The following is a 23,660-nucleotide window of genomic DNA, read 5'->3' as shown; positions in this document are numbered from 1 at the left end:
TGTTCTGTAATCGAAACGTCGTGAGAATTTTTATTGTTTTGTTTTTTTGTAATTTTATTATTTCCCTTCTACGCGACTTTACCGAAAGAACCAAGAAGAAGAAACTATTTTCTCTTAACTAAACCACTCTTGAATTTCGATTTAAAGCTTTCGTGACTGCAGGGATTCATCTTCTTGGTTCTTTCGGTAAAGTCACGTAGAAGGGAAATAGTAAAATAATAAATATAAAACATAATAAAATAATTCTCACGACGTTTCGGCCACAACGCAAGCAGCCGTCCTCAGGTGAAGAACAGGGCTGTCGGAAAGACAGCGTCTGAATGAAACACCACCCAGCTTAAATATACGCTGCCAAGCCTGGTGGTTGTTTCATTCAGACGCTGTCTTTCCGACAGACCTGTTCTTCACCTGAGGACGGCTGCTTGCGTTGTGGCCGAAACGTCGTGAGAATTGTATTTTATTTGTATTATTTTATTATTTCCCTTCTACGTCACTTTACCGAAAGAACCAAGAAGACACTGCACAAGGATTCTCATTGAAACAAAAAAAAATTAACTTTTTTTTTTACCAGATCGCAAGGTGTCTCTCAACCGAGCATCGTTGCTTTTTTTGGAAGCGATCACAAAAGACAGCTCGGCCAAGTGTTTGAGGTCATCGTCGTCATCATCAGAGTGGACATTAACAGCAAGCGGCCGAATCGCTATGAGCGAGTGATGTTGTCGATTGTAAATGTCGAGGGAAAAACCGGAGGAACTCGGGAGAAAAATCCACACGACCACGGGGAGAGAGAGAGAGACGCAGACTCCACATACACAGCAGCAGCAGGCGTCAGGGTCGGGATCGAACTCAGACCTCCTGCGTACCGGGCGAGGTCGTCAACATCCCCTAGGCGCCGTGGTGGCTGGGTCGACATCGGCGAGGAAGTGAGGGCCAGAGGTTGCAAACGGGTTTTGATTCCTTACCCGTACCCGGCCACACCAGGGTCGCAAACGGGTACCCGTACCCAGCCGTACCCGTACCCTACCCGTACCCGGCCGGGTACGTGTAGGGTACGGGTATCGGGTACTCGATTGCGACCTCTGGGATGAAGCCACGTTGCAGGCGCGGGTGGGTTGATTCCAGGAACTTGAATTGTGAGAAGAGACAAGACGTTGGGAAATGAGTGACAGACGGCGACTCACCAGTGACTCACGGCCTACCCGTACCCGGCCGCACCAGGGTCGCAAACAGGTACGGGTAGCCGGGTATCGGGTAGGGTACGGGTATCGGGTACTCGGTTGCGACCTCTGGTGAGGGCTCAGGACCGGTTCGGACGTTCGCCTGTAAACCGCTGCAGAAGCGGATATGACAGAGCTACGTCCGATATGCCCTTCTTATTCCTCTTCGAGTGACTCCGTGTCCACACACAACGGAGGCTGCAGAAGCGGACATGACAGAGCTACGTCCGAGATGCCCTTCTTATTCGAGTGACTCCGTGTCCACACACAACGGGAGCTGCAGAAGCGGACATGACAGAGCTACGTCCGAGATGCCCTTCTTATTCGAGTGACTCCGTGTCCACACACAACGGGAGCTGCAGAAGCGGATATGACAGAGCTACGTCCGAGATGCCCTTCTTATTCCTCTTCGAGTGACTCTGTCCACGCACAACGGGAGCTGCAGAAGCGGATATGACAGAGCTACGTCCGAGAAGCCCTTCTTATTCCTCTTCGAGTGACTCTGTGTCCACACACAACGGGAGCTGCAGAAGCGGATATGACAGAGCTACGTCCGAGAAGCCCTTCTTATTCCTCTTCGAGTGACTCCGTGTCCACACACAACGGAGGCTGCAGAAGCGGACATGACAGAGCTACGTCCGATATGCCCTTCTTATTCTTCTTCGAGTGACTCCGTGTCCACACACAACGGGAGCTGCAGAAGCGGACATGACAGAGCTACGTCCGAGAAGCCCTTCTTATTCCTCTTCGAGTGACTCCGTGTCCACGCCACTGCCCCCCCCCCCCGCGCTAGAGGGAGGGCTGCTCCTCGTGGCGTGCTCGCTCCTGCAGCTGCGTGGTGATCTGTGCGAGGTCGGCAGACTTGTCAAGCAGCTTGACGTAGAGGTCGCCGCGCGCCGTCGTCACCAGGCCCAGCCAGCGCGGCGCCACGTCAGCCAGCAGCCGCAGCAGCTGCTCCATCTCCCCTGTGGGTGGCGGCACGGTCGGTCACTCTACCGTGCACCGACTCACCACACGGTAGAGAGCCCATAGACTCACCACACGGTAGAGAGCCGCAAAGACTCACCACACGGTAGAGGCCCCATAGACTCAGAGAGACCCATAGACTCACCACAAGGTAGAGACCCCATAGACTCACCACACGGTAGAGACCGATAGACTCACCACACGGTAGAGACCCATAGACTCATCACACAGCAGAGACCCATAGACTCATCACACAGCAGAGACCCATAGACTCATCACACAGCAGAGACCCATAGACTCATCACACAGCAGAGACCCATAGACTCATCACACAGCAGAGACCCATAGACTCATCACACAGCAGAGACCCATAGACTTACGACAAAGAGACCAATAGACACAGACACACACACACAGAGAGCGAGAGAGGACGTACCAGCGGTGGTTCCGAGGCCGCAGCTCTGGACGAGGCGTGAGCAGGCGAGCTCCATGGGCAGTGCCGGGCGCCGCTCCGCCAGGAAGACCCCTCGCAGCGTCCTCGCCACCGCCGGCAGGCGCCGCAGGCGGCACGCTCGCTCCTCCGCCCCGGGGTCGCGCTGCATGGAGGCCGCGGCGCGAGCTGCCTCGCGGGCACGCACCTTGTGGTGGAGAGGGGGGGAGAGAGAGCGAGAGAGTGAGCGAGCACCTTGTGGTGGAGAGAGGGGGGAGAGAGAGAGAGAGTGAGCACCTTGTGGTGGAGAGAGAGAGTGAGTGAGAGAGGGGGGAGAGAGCGAGAGAGTGAGCACCTTGTGGTGGAGAGAGAGAGTGAGTGAGAGAGGGGGGAGAGAGCGAGAGAGTGAGCACCTTGTGGTGGAGAGAGTGAGAGAGTGAGCACCTTGTGGTGGAGAGAGGGGGGGTGAGAGAGTGAGCGAGAGAGTGAGCGAGGGGGGCAAGAGAGAGGGGGGAGAGAGCGAGAGAGAGAGTGAGAGAGTGAGCGAGGGGGGAGAGAGTGAGCGAGAGAGTGAGCGAGGGGGGAGAGAGTGAGCGAGAGAGTGAGCGAGGGGGGCAAGAGAGAGGGGGGAGAGAGCGAGAGAGAGAGTGAGAGAGTGAGCGAGGGGGGAGAGAGTGAGCGAGAGAGTGAGCGAGGGGGGAGAGAGAGAGGGGGAGAGAGGTCGCGCTTCGTTTGAGCTCCTGATTTTCTTATCATATTTCTTAAAAACCCGCTTCTAACTGCTTTATTACTTTACAGATTTTACTCAGTAAGAGTAAGTATTCTGCCTCTTGCACACACAGGTAGTCATATTTGTGTGGTTTTCTATTTTTCTTTACTTTCTGAAGCTTAATAACTCGGGGTGAGGCACAGCCTTCTGAAACACGCTGTTGTTTCTAAGGCGCGGTGGTCAAACCCATAGTTTGTTCAAACATCGTTTTCATACTTTAACAGGCTTTTTATACTTTGCTTATTGTTCCGGTATTTCTTCTGCTTATGTTGTTAATCTCAGTTTGCGATTCTCAAACTATTTAAGATTTGTTATAACTTGTTTCTTGTGTGAGCATTTGCTGTTAAAGCACCGAGTTAGAGCCACACGATAATTTGAACACTATTGTTGACTTTGCGGATTAAGCAGCCTAATGGTTAATGATTAACTATTGGGCTCCTTACACGCTGGTGCAGAATATTTATTTATTTATGACGTAAATTTATAATTCGATCTCCATTTATTATTTATTTGTACATTCTTTTTTTCTCTATAGGTTAATTTATTCAATAAATAAAAAATACATATAATTTATTAAATAACTTAATTTATTCCTTTTTCTAACTTTCTTTATTTTCTTCAACGAGGATTACTTCTTGATCCTCAGTTTACACTCTCGAAGGGAGCTCTATATAGAAGCGCTACACCACAGTCAGGCAGCGTTTGAGGGTAGGAGGAACTAAATGGCCACCTACGCACAGGCCGCAGCTGCCAATCTGCCCGGAGCCACGAGGCCCCCCACTCGGGCCTCTGCTCCAAGGCCAACCCCCCCAAGCGCGCAGCGAACATTTCCGCCGCGCGAGAACGGCATCCGCTGCTACGCATCGAGCTCCGTCACGATCGAGGAGTACGTCGTTGCCCTGGCCGCCATTGTCCCGCCAGGCACCATCGCCCACGCCGCGAAGCTCAGCGGGAAAGCCGTCTTCTTCCTGACAACGAAGAAGGTGGCCGATGCGGCCGTCGAAAAGGGGATAACCGTGCGGGGAGTGTACGTCCAACTGGAACCCATCGTTTCGGTGGCGGCACGAATCGTCGTTTCCAACGTGCCGCCCTACATCCCCGACAAGGACATGCTGGAGCACGTGTCCAAGTTGGGCACGGTCGTGTCGCCAGTACGTGCCCTGCCGCTGGGGTGCAGAGACCCCGCCCTGAAACACGTCTTATCTTTCAGGAGGCAGGTGCAAGTCCTACTGACTCCCGGACAACACGAGGAGGGATCGTTTGTGATTGTCTATGCAGGCATTGCCCATAGACTGTTTTATGCCAAGGATTGCATCAAATGCAATCTTTGCAAAGAAGAGGGGCACTTCCGAAGGGATTGCCCTAAACCGACGACGCCAAGGGTCGGAGGAAAGAGTGGGGAGGAGGGAGGCACAGCAAAGGGGGGAAAGCAGCAAGAGCCCCCACTGCAACAAGGCCCCCAACAGCCCACACCGGACCCGCCAGCCACGCAGCCTCCTACACCTGAGGTAGTGGCCCCAACATCGCCACCTCAAGGGACTAATCGCAAGAGGAAAAATACAGAAGAAACCGGATCGCAAGGGTCTCATTCAGAGGAGGAACCCCTCCCAGACCTAGAACCGGAAGAAGCGGTGAAACCTCCCACACCGGGGGAGGAAGCAGAACAGCTGCCAGACGCTGACGACATGGTTTTCGCCATCCCGGACGCCACGCCGAGTGACGCGCGGGTGGCGAGGAAGAAACTCGTCAAGAGGAAGAAGCAGCGTGTGTCTGGGGACGGGTCTCCACAGCAGGAGAGCGTGGACGATGAAGGCGACATCGCCACGGAAATTGACCTGTCTACTGCGGTGATAGAGACTCACTCCCCACCAGCTATGCATGAAACGATGACAGATCCTATTGGCTCAGCCCTCGACCAAGAGGAGGAAGTCGGTGGAGAGTCATCAAGCACACTCGCCGAGGATGAAATGGATGGGAATGACGAGGAAGGTCCCCGTCCCACTGCTGACCCAAAACCAGTGGAAGAGACACCCCGGGGCCATCCACCCGAAGAGCCTGAGCAGGAGACATCCCAAGTCGTCCACGACACTGGGGGAGAGGATGCCGCTGGGCCATGCGCCAGCCCAGTCGCTGCAGCTCTTCCAGCAGAGACGGACGCCGAGGAAATCGACTCAGATCGGGACGACTGCCTCAGTGTGGGGAGCGAGAGCAGCCAGGGGTCTACAGTCCTTGACTCTCAGACTTGCTTGGTCTCCTTGGAAGATCTCTGCAAATTCCTTGACGACACCAACGTGAGGAAGGACAGAGCGGACATTGCCATGGTTCGATGGAAGGACAGCAAGGCATTAAAGTCTTCTGTGACTCAAGCCGACAGAGTCCTCGCCAATCAGGGACTCAAGTCCCGGGGTAAGGAGAGGGCAAGGCTGAGATATTTCCGCAAACAAATTATTAAGTGGGAGGACGTGGAGGCAAGTAAAAACCAATGCCTATGTACATCGCCTCCCTAAACGTGAACGGCTGCAGGGAGGCAGTGCGGAGGTTTTCCGCAATGTCTCTTGCGAGGAAACACGCTGCCTCTGTCTTCTTCATTCAGGAGACGCATCTCACGGTCGAGGACGAAGATGACTGGACGAAGGAGTGGGGAGGGGACTCCTTCTACAGCCACCTTGACAACACCTCCTGTGGAGTCGCGACCCTGTTCGCTAAAGGGTTTCATCCCGAACTCATCACCCAGACCGAAGTGGTGAAGGGAAGGCTGCTCGCGGTAACGGTCAGGGTGGGCGATGTCACCACCCACCTACTGAACGTGTACGCGCCGGTCAACAACAAGGAGAAGATCCCGTTCCTGCACCTCCTGAGGAGGCACCTGGCTGGGATCCCGGACGACGAGTGCGTGATTGTGGGTGGCGACCACAACTGCACAATCGGCGCCCTGGATCGTTCGGGAAGGCAGCAGGGGGGAGTTGGGCCGAAGAGGGAGATGCAGGGACTACTGGAGGACGCCGCCTTGGTGGACGTGTGGCGCATACATCACCCAGGCCAACGCCAGTTCACGTACACGAGGACGAGGCGCGATGGCTCGGTGACACAGTCCAGGCTCGACAGATTTTACATCTCTAAAAACTTTGTGACGTGCGCCATAACATCTGGCATCAGGGCGGCACCCTTCACGGACCACAACCTCATCGTGCTCCGTGTCAAGCTGGAGAGAGCCCGCGAGGGTGCGTCCCACTGGCATTTTAACAACTCGCTGCTGGGGGATGGCACCTTCATAGAGATGTTCGAGGACTTCTGGGAAGAGTGGAGAAAAACCAAAACGCAGTTCGACTCTCTGGCCCAATGGTGGGATATGGGCAAAGTGCACACCAGGCTGTTGTGCCAACAATACACCTGGGGGAGCACCAGACTGAAGAACGCGGACATCACAGACATGGAAGCCCGGGTCCTCGATTTGGAGAGTCGCCTCGCCGAGGACAGTGACCCTGCTCTTCTTCGAGAATACGAGGAGATTAGGGAGCGTCTCAAAGGCCTACAGGAGGAGCAGACGAGGGGAGCATTTGTGCGATCCCGGGTGAAGCTCATCACAGACCTCGACACGGGATCCCCGTTTTTCTACTCCCTTGGGAGGCAGAACGGGAGACGCAAATACATGGAGTGCCTCTTTGATGGTGACGGTGTCCTGGCGCACGAACTCCAGCAGAAGTCGACCATCATCAGAGACTTCTACGGCAGCCTGTTCTCCCCTGAAGAAACATCGGGAGTGGCCCAGGCGGAGGCATGGAGCGGTCTACCCACCCTGGAGGAAGACGGGAAAGAGCTGCTGGAGCAAAAGCTCACCAGGAATGACCTTGACGCAGCTGTAGGAGGACTGGCCCCAAATAAATCCCCAGGGTTAGACGGGCTAACAGGGGAGTTTTACGCCGCTTTTTGGCCATCCCTACGGGAGGACTACAGAGAGGTGCTGGAGGAAGCCTCTGTCACCGGGGTGATGCCTCAGTCTTGGAGGAGGGCGGTGCTCACTCTGCTTCCCAAGAACGGAGACCTGAGGCACCTACAAAACTGGCGTCCGGTGTCCCTCCTGAACACCGACTACAAAATATTGACGAAGGCTCTCTCCCTGCGACTGAAAGGGGTGATTGCACAAGTCGTAAACAGGGACCAGTCCTACACCATCCCCGGACGAACCATCCACGACGGCATCTTCCTGGTCAGAGACCTCATCGCGATGTCCCGGAGGTTGGGCATCCCAATCGCGTTTCTGGCCCTTGACCAGGAAAAGGCTTTTGACAGAGTGGACCACAAATACCTGCTGGGAACCCTCAAGACCTTTGGTTTTGGAGATGGGTTTGTCCGAACGATCCGCCTACTCTACACCAAGGCAGAGTGCATGATCAAGATCAACGGCACCCTCACTGCCCCCGTCAAATTCGAGCGAGGAGTGAGACAGGGATGCCCATTGTCGGGCCAACTTTATGCACTGGCATTAGAGCCTTTCCTGAGTCTCATAAGGCGGAGACTCAGCGGCCTGGTGCTCAGGGAACCAAGCGTCAGTTTGGTCCTGACGGCATACGCCGATGACATCCTCCTCATCCTTCGTTCCCTGGATGATGTCGCCCTGCTGCACGAGTGTCAGGAGGTCTTTTCGAAGGCCTCCTCATCCAAAATGAACTGGCAAAAGTGCTGCGGCCTGCTGGTTGGAGCGTGGGACATGACCGAGTGTCCGGAGAAGGCAAAAACCATCAATTGGAGCACAACATCGCTGCACCACCTGGGGGTGTTCCTGGGACCAGAGGAGGAACCACCGCAAAGGAACTGGGTCGAGCTGGAGGAGAAGGTGAAGGAGCGGCTGGGCACCTGGAGTCGCCTGTGCAAGTTCCTCACCTTCAGGACAAAGACGTTGGTGGTGAACCAGCTGGTGACGTCCATGCTGTGGCACCGACTCTTCTCCCTGCACCCCCCCATGAGCCTCGTCAACGCGCTTCAGAAGCGAGTCCTCGACTTCTTCTGGTCGGGCAGAGGACACCGGGTCGCGGCTGGGGTCCTGGCCCTGCCACTGGACGAGGGCGGTCACGGGCTGGTGTGCGTGCAGAGTCAGCTGGCCACCTTCCGACTGCAGGCCGCACAAAAGTTCCTGCACACCACCACCCCTGCACCAGCCTGGAGCGTCACGGCCTCCTTCCTACTCAAACAGCTGGGGGGTCTGCAGTGCTCCAAACAACTATTCTATATGGACCTGCAGGGCCTCCCACTGGGACAACTGCCACCTTTCTACAGGAGCGTCCTGCAGACGTGGAGCACCCTCGCCGTCAGGAGGCTGAACCGGCCGCGATCGGCCGAGGATCTGGTCTTCGAACCGATCCTCAGGAACCCGCAGACAAAGCTGCCGTCCACCACCGCCACCCCCGGCATGGAGAGGCGCCTCACCAACGCGCGGCTCACCAGGATGGGAGATCTGGTGGAGCCTGGAACACGGGGCCGGTGGCTCGGACCAGCAGACATGGCCACAAAGACAGGGCTGCAATCGCTCCGGGTGGCTGCCCGGATCCTGGCCGAAGCCAAGGAAGCCTTCTCAGCGGCAGCGGGGAGAACGCCCCCCATCGGCGTTGGGGACGACGAGGCCCCTCTCGGTCCCCCTCCACCGGAGCTCTCCGTCGTGCCGCTGCAGCGCCAATGCCGACAAGCGAAGGCAGATCACAACCTGTGCCGGCTGGAAGACCTACCAGAGGTGGCCTTCGCAAATGTCAAAAGGAAGGTGCTCTACTCCTACATGGTCCGGTTTCACCAACAGGACACCCTGAGGAGCCACAAGGACCATGCCTGGAGGAAAGCCCTGCCCTGCATCTCTCCGGAGAGGCCTCGCTGGAGGCAACTCTACTCCAGCCCGACGTACAACCGCATCGGCGACCTCAGCTGGAGCATCGCCCACGGCACCGTCACCACCAACGCCTCCCTGGCGCGCTTCACCGACACGCCCCCGGAGTGCCGGTTCTGCGGTAAAGTGGAGACGGTGGCGCACCAATACGTGGAGTGCAAGAGCCTGGACTCGCTGTTCAAGGTCCTGAGAAACATCCTACTAAAGTTCAGCCTCCACTTCTCCCCGACGGTCCTCATCTTTGGATACCGAAAGGGCGACGGATCCCAACATCTTCAGGGGCTGGTCAACGTGCTCGTCGGCTACGCCAAGCTCGCCATTTACAGGGCGAGGAAAGTGGCCCTGGAGGGGAAACGTCCGGCCAGCAGCCTGGGCATCTTCCGCGCTCTGGTCGGAGCCAGGGTGTGGCTGGAGTTCCGCCATGCACGGTTGACCCACGCCGTGCCGGCCTTCATGGAGCAGTGGGCGATGGAGGAGGCCGTGTGCTCCGTGGCAGATGACGGGGAGCTCTGCATGCTGTTATGAGCTACCCGTCAGAGGCCGTCGGACTGCGAGGGGGGCGGCGTACATAACGAGAGAGTGAACGAAAGAATGAGCGACAGAACGAGCGAGAGAGAGAGCGAGTGAGAGAGAGAGCGAGAGAGCGAGCGAGAGAGTGAGCAAAAGAGCGAGCGAGGGCTACATAAAGCCCAGTTTAAAAAAAAAAAAAAAATTTACGAAATGATGACCGAAACAAAGTGCCGAATACACCGAGCATCTTCTTGTTTCCACTGATCGTAAAAAAAAAGAGAGAGGGGGGAGAGAGCGAGAGAGAGAGTGAGAGAGTGAGCGAGGGGGGAGAGAGAGAGGGGGGGAGAGAGCGAGAGAGAGAGTGAGAGAGTGAGCGAGGGGGGAGAGAGAGAGGGGGGAGAGAGCGAGAGAGAGAGTGAGAGAGTGAGCGAGGGGGGAGAGAGAGAGGGGGGAGAGAGCGAGAGAGAGAGTGAGAGAGTGAGCGAGGGGGGAGAGAGAGAGGGGTGAGAGAGCGAGAGAGAGAGTGAGAGAGTGAGCGAGGGGGGGAGAGAGAGAGGGGGGAGAGAGCGAGAGAGAGAGTGAGAGAGTGAGCGAGGGGGGAGAGAGAGAGGGGGGAGAGAGCGAGAGAGAGAGTGAGAGAGTGAGCGAGGGGGGAGAGAGAGAGGGGGGAGAGAGCGAGAGAGAGTGAGCGAGATGGGGAGAGAGGGGGGGGGGGAGAGATGGGGGGAGAGAGGGGGGGGAGGGAGAGATGGGGAGAGAGGGGGGGGGGAGAGAGAGGGGAGAGAGAGGTCGCGCTTCGTTTGAGCTCCTGATTTTCTTATCATATTTCTTAAAAACCCGCTTCTAACTGCTTTATTACTTTACAGATTTTACTCAGTAAGAGTAAGTATTCTGCCTCTTGCACACACAGGTAGTCATATTTGTGTGGTTTTCTATTTTTCTTTACTTTCTGAAGCTTAATAACTCGGGGTGAGGCACAGCCTTCTGAAACACGCTGTTGTTTCTAAGGCGCGGTGGTCAAACCCATAGTTTGTTCAAACATCGTTTTCATACTTTAACAGGCTTTTTATACTTTGCTTATTGTTCCGGTATTTCTTCTGCTTATGTTGTTAATCTCAGTTTGCGATTCTCAAACTATTTAAGATTTGTTATAACTTGTTTCTTGTGTGAGCATTTGCTGTTAAAGCACAGAGTTAGAGCCACACGATAATTTGAACACTATTGTTGACTTTGCGGATTAAGCAGCCTAATGGTTAATGATTAACTATTGGGCTCCTTACACGCTGGTGCAGAATATTTATTTATTTATGACGTAAATTTATAATTCGATCTCCATTTATTATTTATTTGTACATTCTTTTTTTCTCTATAGGTTAATTTATTCAATAAATAAAAAATACATATAATTTATTAAATAACTTAATTTATTCCTTTTTCTAACTTTCTTTATTTTCTTCAACGAGGATTACTTCTTGATCCTCAGTTTACACTCTCGAAGGGAGCTCTATATAGAAGCGCTACACCACAGTCAGGCAGCGTTTGAGGGTAGGAGGAACTAAATGGCCACCTACGCACAGGCCGCAGCTGCCAATCTGCCCGGAGCCACGAGGCCCCCCACTCGGGCCTCTGCTCCAAGGCCAACCCCCCCAAGCGCGCAGCGAACATTTCCGCCGCGCGAGAACGGCATCCGCTGCTACGCATCGAGCTCCGTCACGATCGAGGAGTACGTCGTTGCCCTGGCCGCCATTGTCCCGCCAGGCACCATCGCCCACGCCGCGAAGCTCAGCGGGAAAGCCGTCTTCTTCCTGACAACGAAGAAGGTGGCCGATGCGGCCGTCGAAAAGGGGATAACCGTGCGGGGAGTGTACGTCCAACTGGAACCCATCGTTTCGGTGGCGGCACGAATCGTCGTTTCCAACGTGCCGCCCTACATCCCCGACAAGGACATGCTGGAGCACGTGTCCAAGTTGGGCACGGTCGTGTCGCCAGTACGTGCCCTGCCGCTGGGGTGCAGAGACCCCGCCCTGAAACACGTCTTATCTTTCAGGAGGCAGGTGCAAGTCCTACTGACTCCCGGACAACACGAGGAGGGATCGTTTGTGATTGTCTATGCAGGCATTGCCCATAGACTGTTTTATGCCAAGGATTGCATCAAATGCAATCTTTGCAAAGAAGAGGGGCACTTCCGAAGGGATTGCCCTAAACCGACGACGCCAAGGGTCGGAGGAAAGAGTGGGGAGGAGGGAGGCACAGCAAAGGGGGGAAAGCAGCAAGAGCCCCCACTGCAACAAGGCCCCCAACAGCCCACACCGGACCCGCCAGCCACGCAGCCTCCTACACCTGAGGTAGTGGCCCCAACATCGCCACCTCAAGGGACTAATCGCAAGAGGAAAAATACAGAAGAAACCGGATCGCAAGGGTCTCATTCAGAGGAGGAACCCCTCCCAGACCTAGAACCGGAAGAAGCGGTGAAACCTCCCACACCGGGGGAGGAAGCAGAACAGCTGCCAGACGCTGACGACATGGTTTTCGCCATCCCGGACGCCACGCCGAGTGACGCGCGGGTGGCGAGGAAGAAACTCGTCAAGAGGAAGAAGCAGCGTGTGTCTGGGGACGGGTCTCCACAGCAGGAGAGCGTGGACGATGAAGGCGACATCGCCACGGAAATTGACCTGTCTACTGCGGTGATAGAGACTCACTCCCCACCAGCTATGCATGAAACGATGACAGATCCTATTGGCTCAGCCCTCGACCAAGAGGAGGAAGTCGGTGGAGAGTCATCAAGCACACTCGCCGAGGATGAAATGGATGGGAATGACGAGGAAGGTCCCCGTCCCACTGCTGACCCAAAACCAGTGGAAGAGACACCCCGGGGCCATCCACCCGAAGAGCCTGAGCAGGAGACATCCCAAGTCGTCCACGACACTGGGGGAGAGGATGCCGCTGGGCCATGCGCCAGCCCAGTCGCTGCAGCTCTTCCAGCAGAGACGGACGCCGAGGAAACCGACTCAGATCGGGACGACTGCCTCAGTGTGGGGAGCGAGAGCAGCCAGGGGTCTACAGTCCTTGACTCTCAGACTTGCTTGGTCTCCTTGGAAGATCTCTGCAAATTCCTTGACGACACCAACGTGAGGAAGGACAGAGCGGACATTGCCATGGTTCGATGGAAGGACAGCAAGGCATTAAAGTCTTCTGTGACTCAAGCCGACAGAGTCCTCGCCAATCAGGGACTCAAGTCCCGGGGTAAGGAGAGGGCAAGGCTGAGATATTTCCGCAAACAAATTATTAAGTGGGAGGACGTGGAGGCAAGTAAAAACCAATGCCTATGTACATCGCCTCCCTAAACGTGAACGGCTGCAGGGAGGCAGTGCGGAGGTTTTCCGCAATGTCTCTTGCGAGGAAACACGCTGCCTCTGTCTTCTTCATTCAGGAGACGCATCTCACGGTCGAGGACGAAGATGACTGGACGAAGGAGTGGGGAGGGGACTCCTTCTACAGCCACCTTGACAACACCTCCTGTGGAGTCGCGACCCTGTTCGCTAAAGGGTTTCATCCCGAACTCATCACCCAGACCGAAGTGGTGAAGGGAAGGCTGCTCGCGGTAACGGTCAGGGTGGGCGATGTCACCACCCACCTACTGAACGTGTACGCGCCGGTCAACAACAAGGAGAAGATCCCGTTCCTGCACCTCCTGAGGAGGCACCTGGCTGGGATCCCGGACGACGAGTGCGTGATTGTGGGTGGCGACCACAACTGCACAATCGGCGCCCTGGATCGTTCGGGAAGGCAGCAGGGGGGAGTTGGGCCGAAGAGGGAGATGCAGGGACTACTGGAGGACGCCGCCTTGGTGGACGTGTGGCGCATACATCACCCAGGCCAACGCCAGTTCACGTACACGAGGACGAGGCGCGATGGCTCGGTGACACAGTCCAGGCTCGACAGATTTTACATCTCTAAAAACTTTGTGACGTGCGCCATAACATCTGGCATCAGGGCGGCACCCTTCACGGACCACAACCTCATCGTGCTCCGTGTCAAGCTGGAGAGAGCCCGCGAGGGTGCGTCCCACTGGCATTTTAACAACTCGCTGCTGGGGGATGGCACCTTCATAGAGATGTTCGAGGACTTCTGGGAAGAGTGGAGAAAAACCAAAACGCAGTTCGACTCTCTGGCCCAATGGTGGGATATGGGCAAAGTGCACACCAGGCTGTTGTGCCAACAATACACCTGGGGGAGCACCAGACTGAAGAACGCGGACATCACAGACATGGAAGCCCGGGTCCTCGATTTGGAGAGTCGCCTCGCCGAGGACAGTGACCCTGCTCTTCTTCGAGAATACGAGGAGATTAGGGAGCGTCTCAAAGGCCTACAGGAGGAGCAGACGAGGGGAGCATTTGTGCGATCCCGGGTGAAGCTCATCACAGACCTCGACACGGGATCCCCGTTTTTCTACTCCCTTGGGAGGCAGAACGGGAGACGCAAATACATGGAGTGCCTCTTTGATGGTGACGGTGTCCTGGCGCACGAACTCCAGCAGAAGTCGACCATCATCAGAGACTTCTACGGCAGCCTGTTCTCCCCTGAAGAAACATCGGGAGTGGCCCAGGCGGAGGCATGGAGCGGTCTACCCACCCTGGAGGAAGACGGGAAAGAGCTGCTGGAGCAAAAGCTCACCAGGAATGACCTTGACGCAGCTGTAGGAGGACTGGCCCCAAATAAATCCCCAGGGTTAGACGGGCTAACAGGGGAGTTTTACGCCGCTTTTTGGCCATCCCTACGGGAGGACTACAGAGAGGTGCTGGAGGAAGCCTCTGTCACCGGGGTGATGCCTCAGTCTTGGAGGAGGGCGGTGCTCACTCTGCTTCCCAAGAACGGAGACCTGAGGCACCTACAAAACTGGCGTCCGGTGTCCCTCCTGAACACCGACTACAAAATATTGACGAAGGCTCTCTCCCTGCGACTGAAAGGGGTGATTGCACAAGTCGTAAACAGGGACCAGTCCTACACCATCCCCGGACGAACCATCCACGACGGCATCTTCCTGGTCAGAGACCTCATCGCGATGTCCCGGAGGTTGGGCATCCCAATCGCGTTTCTGGCCCTTGACCAGGAAAAGGCTTTTGACAGAGTGGACCACAAATACCTGCTGGGAACCCTCAAGACCTTTGGTTTTGGAGATGGGTTTGTCCGAACGATCCGCCTACTCTACACCAAGGCAGAGTGCATGATCAAGATCAACGGCACCCTCACTGCCCCCGTCAAATTCGAGCGAGGAGTGAGACAGGGATGCCCATTGTCGGGCCAACTTTATGCACTGGCATTAGAGCCTTTCCTGAGTCTCATAAGGCGGAGACTCAGCGGCCTGGTGCTCAGGGAACCAAGCGTCAGTTTGGTCCTGACGGCATACGCCGATGACATCCTCCTCATCCTTCGTTCCCTGGATGATGTCGCCCTGCTGCACGAGTGTCAGGAGGTCTTTTCGAAGGCCTCCTCATCCAAAATGAACTGGCAAAAGTGCTGCGGCCTGCTGGTTGGAGCGTGGGACATGACCGAGTGTCCGGAGAAGGCAAAAACCATCAATTGGAGCACAACATCGCTGCACCACCTGGGGGTGTTCCTGGGACCAGAGGAGGAACCACCGCAAAGGAACTGGGTCGAGCTGGAGGAGAAGGTGAAGGAGCGGCTGGGCACCTGGAGTCGCCTGTGCAAGTTCCTCACCTTCAGGACAAAGACGTTGGTGGTGAACCAGCTGGTGACGTCCATGCTGTGGCACCGACTCTTCTCCCTGCACCCCCCCATGAGCCTCGTCAACGCGCTTCAGAAGCGAGTCCTCGACTTCTTCTGGTCGGGCAGAGGACACCGGGTCGCGGCTGGGGTCCTGGCCCTGCCACTGGACGAGGGCGGTCACGGGCTGGTGTGCGTGCAGAGTCAGCTGGCCACCTTCCGACTGCAGGCCGCACAAAAGTTCCTGCACACCACCACCCCTGCACCAGCCTGGAGCGTCACGGCCTCCTTCCTACTCAAACAGCTGGGGGGTCTGCAGTGCTCCAAACAACTATTCTATATGGACCTGCAGGGCCTCCCACTGGGACAACTGCCACCTTTCTACAGGAGCGTCCTGCAGACGTGGAGCACCCTCGCCGTCAGGAGGCTGAACCGGCCGCGATCGGCCGAGGATCTGGTCTTCGAACCGATCCTCAGGAACCCGCAGACAAAGCTGCCGTCCACCACCGCCACCCCCGGCATGGAGAGGCGCCTCACCAACGCGCGGCTCACCAGGATGGGAGATCTGGTGGAGCCTGGAACACGGGGCCGGTGGCTCGGACCAGCAGACATGGCCACAAAGACAGGGCTGCAATCGCTCCGGGTGGCTGCCCGGATCCTGGCCGAAGCCAAGGAAGCCTTCTCAGCGGCAGCGGGGAGAACGCCCCCCATCGGCGTTGGGGACGACGAGGCCCCTCTCGGTCCCCCTCCACCGGAGCTCTCCGTCGTGCCGCTGCAGCGCCAATGCCGACAAGCGAAGGCAGATCACAACCTGTGCCGGCTGGAAGACCTACCAGAGGTGGCCTTCGCAAATGTCAAAAGGAAGGTGCTCTACTCCTACATGGTCCGGTTTCACCAACAGGACACCCTGAGGAGCCACAAGGACCATGCCTGGAGGAAAGCCCTGCCCTGCATCTCTCCGGAGAGGCCTCGCTGGAGGCAACTCTACTCCAGCCCGACGTACAACCGCATCGGCGACCTCAGCTGGAGCATCGCCCACGGCACCGTCACCACCAACGCCTCCCTGGCGCGCTTCACCGACACGCCCCCGGAGTGCCGGTTCTGCGGTAAAGTGGAGACGGTGGCGCACCAATACGTGGAGTGCAAGAGCCTGGACTCGCTGTTCAAGGTCCTGAGAAACATCCTACTAAAGTTCAGCCTCCACTTCTCCCCGACGGTCCTCATCTTTGGATACCGAAAGGGCGACGGATCCCAACATCTTCAGGGGCTGGTCAACGTGCTCGTCGGCTACGCCAAGCTCGCCATTTACAGGGCGAGGAAAGTGGCCCTGGAGGGGAAACGTCCGGCCAGCAGCCTGGGCATCTTCCGCGCTCTGGTCGGAGCCAGGGTGTGGCTGGAGTTCCGCCATGCACGGTTGACCCACGCCGTGCCGGCCTTCATGGAGCAGTGGGCGATGGAGGAGGCCGTGTGCTCCGTGGCAGATGACGGGGAGCTCTGCATGCTGTTATGAGCTACCCGTCAGAGGCCGTCGGACTGCGAGGGGGGCGGCGTACATAACGAGAGAGTGAACGAAAGAATGAGCGACAGAACGAGCGAGAGAGAGAGCGAGTGAGAGAGAGAGCGAGAGAGCGAGCGAGAGAGTGAGCAAAAGAGCGAGCGAGGGCTACATAAAGCCCAGTTTTAAAAAAAAAAAAAAAAAAAAAAAAAAAAAAAAAATTTACGAAATGATGACCGAAACAAAGTGCCGAATACACCGAGCATCTTCTTGTTTCCACTGATCGTAAAAAAAAAAAAGGGAGGGGGGGGGGAGGGAGAGATGGGGGGAGAGAGGGGGGGGGAGGGAGAGATGGGGAGAGAGAGGGGGGGGGGAGGGAGAGATGGGGGGGAGAGAGGGGGGGGGAGGGAGAGATGGGGGGAGAGAGGGGGGGGGAGGGAGAGATGGGGGGAGAGAGGGGGGGGGAGGGAGAGATGGGGAGAGAGAGGGGGGGAGGGAGAGATGGGGGGGAGAGAGGGGGGGGGAGGGAGAGATGGGGGGAGAGAGGGGGGGGGGAGGGAGAGATGGGGGGAGAGAGAGGGGGGGGGGAGGGAGAGATGGGGGGGAGAGAGGGGGGGGGAGGGAGAGATGGGGGGAGAGAGGGGGGGGGAGGGAGAGATGGGGGGGAGAGAGGGGGGGGGAGGGAGAGATGGGGGGGAGAGAGGGGGGGGGAGGGAGAGATGGGGGGAGAGAGGGGGGGGGGAGGGAGAGATGGGGGGAGAGAGGGGGGGGGAGGGAGAGATGGGGAGAGAGAGGGGGGGGGGAGGGAGAGATGGGGGAGAGAGAGGGGGGGGGAGGGAGAGATGGGGAGAGAGAGGGGGGGAGGGAGAGATGGGGGGAGAGAGGGGGGGGGGGAGGGAGAGATGGGGGGAGAGAGGGGGGGGGGAGGGAGAGATGGGGGGAGAGAGGGGGGGGGGAGGGAGAGATGGGGAGAGAGAGGGGGGGGGGAGGGAGAGATGGGGGGAGAGAGGGGGGGGGGAGGGAGAGATGGGGGGAGAGAGGGGGGGGGAGGGAGAGATGGGGTAAGAGGGGGGGGGGAGGGAGAGATGGGGGGAGAGAGGGGGGGGGAGGGAGAGATGGGGGAGAGAGAGGGGGGGGGAGGGAGAGATGGGGAGAGAGAGGGGGGGAGGGAGAGATGGGGGGAGAGAGGGGGGGGGGAGGAGAGATGGGGGGAGAGAGGGGGGGGGGAGGGAGAGATGGGGAGAGAGAGGGGGGGGGGAGGGAGAGATGGGGGGGAGAGAGGGGGGGGGGAGGGAGAGATGGGGGGAGAGAGAGGGGGGGGGAGGGAGAGATGGGGGGAGAGAGGGGGGGGGAGGGAGAGATGGGGAGAGAGAGGGGGGGGGAGGGAGAGGGGGGGGGAGGGAGAGATGGGGGGAGAGAGGGGGGGGGGGAGAGATGGGGAGAGAGAGGGGGGGGGAGGGAGAGATGGGGGGAGAGAGGGGGGGGGAGGGAGAGATGGGGAGAGAGGGGGGGGGGAGGGAGAGATGGGGGGAAAGAGGGGGGGGGAGGGAGAGATGGGGAGAGAGAGGGGGGGGGAGGGAGAGATTGGGGAGAGAGAGGGGGGGGGAGGGAGAGATGGGGAGAGAGAGGGGGGGAGGGAGAGATGGGGGGAGAGAGGGGGGGGGAGGGAGAGATGGGGAGAGAGAGGGGGGGGGAGGGGAGAGTGGGGGGAGAGAGGGGGGGGGGAGGGAGAGATGGGGAGAGAGAGGGGAGGGGAGGGGAGAGAGGGGTCGCGCTTCGTTTGAGCTCCTGATTTTCCTATCATATTTCTTAAAAACCCGCTTCTAACTGCTTCATTTCTTTACAGATTTTACTCAGTAAGAGTAAGTATTCTGCCTCTTGCACACACAGGTAGTCATATTTGTGTGGTTTTTCTATTTTTCTTTACTTTCTGAAGCTTAACAGCTCGGGGTGAGGCACAGCCTTCTGAAACACGCTGTTGTTTCTAAGGCGCGGTGGTCAAACCCATAGTTTGTTCAAACATCGTTTTCATACTTTAACAGGCTTTTTATACTTTGCTTATTGTTCCGGTATTTCTTCTGCTTATGTTGTTAATCTCAGTTTGCGATTCTCAAACTATTTAAGATTTGTTATAACTTGTTTCTTGTGTGAGCATTTGCTGTTAAAGCACAGAGTTAGAGCCACACGATAATTTGAACACTATTGTTGACTTTGCGGATTAAGCAGCCTAATGGTTAATGATTAACTATTGGGCTCCTTACACGCTGGTGCAGAATATTTATTTATTTATGACGTAAATTTATAATTCGATCTCCATTTATTATTTATTTGTACATTCTTTTTTTTCTCTATAGGTTAATTTATTCAATAAATAAAAAATACATATAATTTATTAAATAACTTAATTTATTCCTTTTTCTAACTTTCTTTATTTTCTTCAACGAGGATTACTTCTTGATCCTCAGTTTACACTCTCGAAGGGAGCTCTATATAGAAGCGCTACACCACAGTCAGGCAGCGTTTGAGGGTAGGAGGAACTAAATGGCCACCTACGCACAGGCCGCAGCTGCCAATCTGCCCGGAGCCACGAGGCCCCCCACTCGGGCCTCTGCTCCAAGGCCAACCCCCCCAAGCGCGCAGCGAACATTTCCGCCGCGGCGAGAACGGCATCCGCTGCTACGCATCGAGCTCCGTCACGATCGAGGAGTACGTCGTTGCCCTGGCCGCCATCGTCCCGCCAAGGCACCGTCGCCCACGCCGCGAAGCTCAGCGGGAAAGCCGTCTTCTTCCTGACAACGAAGAAGGTGGCCGATGCGGCCGTCGAGAAGGGGATAAACCGTGCGGGGAGTGTACGTCCAACTGGAACCCATCGTTTCGGTGGCGGCACGAATCGTCGTTTCCAACGTGCCGCCCTACATCCCCGACATGGACATGCTGGAGCACGTGTCCAAGCTGGGCACGGTCGTGTCGCCAGTACGTGCCCTGCCGCTGGGGTGCAGAGACCCCGCCCTGAAACACGTCTTATCTTTCAGGAGGCAGGTGCAAGTCCTACTGACTCCCGGACAACACGAGGAGGGATCGTTTGTGATTGTCTATGCAGGCATTGCCCATAGACTGTTTTATGCCAAGGATTGCATCAAATGCAATCTTTGCAAAGAAGAGGGGCACTTCCGAAGGGATTGCCCTAAACCGACGACGCCAAGGGTCGGAGGAAAGAGTGGGGAGGAGGGAGGCACAGCAAAGGGGGGAAAGCAGCAAGAGCCCCCACTGCAACAAGGCCCCCAACAGCCCACACCGGACCGCCAGCCACGCAGCCTCCTACACCTGAGGTAGTGGCCCCAACATCGCCACCTCAAGGGACTAATCGCAAGAGGAAAAATACAGAAGAAACCGGATCGCAAGGGTCTCATTCAGAGGAGGAACCCCTCCCAGACCTAGAACCGGAAGAAGCGGTGAAACCTCCCACACCGGGGGAGGAAGCAGAACAGCTGCCGGACGCTGACGACATGGTTTTCGCCATCCCGGACGCCACGCCGAGTGACGCGCGGGTGGCGAGGAAGAAACTCGTCAAGAGGAAGAAGCAGCGTGTGTCTGGGGACGGGTCTCCACAGCAGGAGAGCGTGGACGATGAAGGCGACATCGCCACGGAAATTGACCTGTCTACTGCGGTGATAGAGACTCACTCCCCACCAGCTATGCATGAAACGATGACAGATCCTATTGGCTCAGCCCTCGACCAAGAGGAGGAAGTCGGTGGAGAGTCATCAAGCACACTCGCCGAGGATGAAATGGATGGGAATGACGAGGAAGGTCCCCGTCCCACTGCTGACCCAAAACCAGTGGAAAAGACACCCCGGGGCCATCCACCCGAAGAGCCTGAGCAGGAGACATCCCAAGTCGTCCACGACACTGGGGGAGAAGATGCCGCTGGGCCATGCGCCAGCCCAGGCGCTGCAGCTCTTCCAGCAGAGACGGACGCCGAGGAAATCGACTCAGATCGGGACGACTGCCTCAGTGTGGGGAGCGAGAGCAGCAGGGGTCTACAGTCCTTGACTCTCAGACTTGCCTGGTCTCCTTGGAAGATCTCTGCAAATTCCTTGACGACACCAACGTGAGGAAGGACAGAGCGGACATTGCCATGGTTCGATGGAAGGACAGCAAGGCATTAAAGGCCTCTGTGACTCAAGCCGACAGAGTCCTCGCCAATCAGGGACTCAAGTCCCGGGGCAAGGAGAGGGCAAGGCTGAGATATTTCCGCAAACAAATTATTAAGTGGGAGGACGTGGAGGCAAGTAAAAACCAATGCCTATGTACATCGCCTCCCTAAACGTGAACGGCTGCAGGGAGGCAGTGCGGAGGTTTTCCGCAATGTCTCTTGCGAGGAAACACGCTGCCTCTGTCTTCTTCATTCAGGAGACGCATCTCACGGTCGAGGACGAAGATGACTGGACGAAGGAGTGGGGAGGGGACTCCTTCTACAGCCACCTTGACAACACCTCCTGTGGAGTCGCGACCCTGTTCGCTAAAGGGTTTCATCCCGAACTCATCACCCAGACCGAAGTGGGGTGAAGGGAAGGATGCTCGCGGTAACGGTCAGGGTGGGCGATGTCACCACCCACCTACTGAACGTGTACGCGCCGGTCAACAACAAGGAGAAGATCCCGTTCCTGCACCTCCTGAGGAGGCACCTGGCTGGGATCCCGGACGACGAGTGCGTGATTGTGGGTGGCGACCACAACTGCACAATCGGCGCCCTGGATCGTTCGGGAAGGCAGCAGGGGGGAGTTGGGCCGAAGAGGGAGATGCAGGGACTACTGGAGGACGCCGCCTTGGTGGACGTGTGGCGCATACATCACCCAGGCCAACGCCAGTTCACGTACACGAGGACGAGGAGCGATGGCTCGGTGACACAGTCCAGGCTCGACAGATTTTACATCTCTAAGAACTTTGTGACGTGCGCCATAACGTCTGGCATCAGGGCGGCACCCTTCACGGACCACAACCTCATCGTGCTCCGTGTCAAGCTGGAGAGAGCCCGCGAGGGTGCGTCCCACTGGCATTTTAACAACTCGCTGCTGGGGGATGGCACCTTCATAGAGATGTTCGAGGACTTCTGGGAAGAGTGGAGAAAAACCAAAACGCAGTTCGACTCTCTGGCCCAATGGTGGGATATGGGCAAAGTGCACACCAGGCTGTTGTGCCAACAATACACCTGGGGGAGCACCAGACTGAAGAACGCGGACATCACAGACATGGAAGCCCGGGTCCTCGATTTGGAGAGTCGCCTCGCCGAGGACAGTGACCCTGCTCTTCTTCGAGAATACGAGGAGATTAGGGAGCGTCTCAAAGGCCTACAGGAGGAGCAGACGAGGGGAGCGTTTGTGCGATCCCGGGTGAAGCTCATCACAGACCTCGACACGGGATCCCCGTTTTTCTACTCCCTTGGGAGGCAGAACGGGAGACGCAAATACATGGAGTGCCTCTTTGATGGTGACGGTGTCCTGGCGCACGAACTCCAGCAGAAGTCGACCATCATCAGAGACTTCTACGGCAGCCTGTTCTCCCCTGAAGAAACATCGGGAGCGGCCCAGGCGGAGGCATGGAGCGGTCTACCCACCCTGGAGGAAGACGGGAAAGAGCTGCTGGAGCAAAAGCTCACCAGGAATGACCTTGACGCAGCTGTAGGAGGACTGGCCCCAAATAAATCCCCAGGGTTAGACGGGCTAACAGGGGAGTTTTACGCCGCTTTTTGGCCATCCCTACGGGAGGACTACAGAGAGGTGCTGGAGGAAGCCTCTGTCACCGGGGTGATGCCTCAGTCTTGGAGGAGGGCGGTGCTCACTCTGCTTCCCAAGAACGGAGACCTGAGGCACCTACAAAACTGGCGTCCGGTGTCCCTCCTGAACACCGACTACAAAATATTGACGAAGGCTCTCTCCCTGCGACTGAAAGGGGTGATTGCACAAGTCGTAAACAGGGACCAGTCCTACACCATCCCCGGACGAACCATCCACGACGGCATCTTCCTGGTCAGAGACCTCATCGCGATGTCCCGGAGGTTGGGCATCCCAATCGCGTTTCTGGCCCTTGACCAGGAAAAGGCTTTTGACAGAGTGGACCACAAATACCTGCTGGGAACCCGTCAAGACCTTTGGTTTTGGAGATGGGTTTGTCCGAACGATCCGCCCTACTCTACACCAAGGCAGAGTGCATGATCAAGATCAACGGCACCCTCACTGCCCCCGTCAAATTCGAGCGAGGAGTGAGACAGGGATGCCCATTGTCGGGCCAACTTTATGCACTGGCATTAGAGCCTTTCCTGAGTCTCATAAGGCGGAGACTCAGCGGCCTGGTGCTCAGGGAACCAAGCGTCAGTTTGGTCCTGACGGCATACGCCGATGACATCCTCCTCATCCTTCGTTCCCTGGATGATGTCGCCCTGCTGCACGAGTGTCAGGAGGTCTTTTCGAAGGCCTCCTCATCCAAAATGAACTGGCAAAAGTGCTGCGGCCTGCTGGTTGGAGCGTGGGACATGACCGAGTGTCCGGAGAAGGCAAAAACCATCAATTGGAGCACAACATCGCTGCACCACCTGGGGGGTGTTCCTGGGACCAGAGGAGGAACCACCGCAAAGGAACTGGGTCGAGCTTGGAGGAGAAGGTGAAGGAGCGGCTGGG

At 57.0% G+C, this 23,660-nt stretch overlaps 1 protein-coding gene across 1 annotated transcript; it reads right to left on the bottom strand.

The window, feature by feature from the left end:
- Positions 1 to 449: 449 nt before the first annotated feature.
- LOC144952885 (DNA replication factor Cdt1-like) lies at positions 450 to 2,820 on the bottom strand. Its single transcript, XM_078883357.1, has 2 exons — positions 2,620 to 2,820; positions 450 to 2,182 (listed from the first exon to the last, which is right to left on the bottom strand). Exons 1-2 carry the CDS (start codon positions 2,783 to 2,785, stop codon positions 2,007 to 2,009), a joined length of 342 nt encoding a protein of 113 aa, XP_078739483.1. The 5' UTR covers positions 2,786 to 2,820; the 3' UTR covers positions 450 to 2,006.
- Between the last annotated feature and the right edge of the window lie 20,840 nt (positions 2,821 to 23,660).

The sequence above is a fragment of the Lampetra fluviatilis genome, chromosome 70, assembly GCF_964198595.1.
Source record: "Lampetra fluviatilis chromosome 70, kcLamFluv1.1, whole genome shotgun sequence".
In the NCBI taxonomy this organism is placed as follows: Eukaryota; Metazoa; Chordata; class Hyperoartia; order Petromyzontiformes; family Petromyzontidae; genus Lampetra; species Lampetra fluviatilis.
This window is presented reverse-complemented; position numbering and strand designations above follow the sequence as displayed.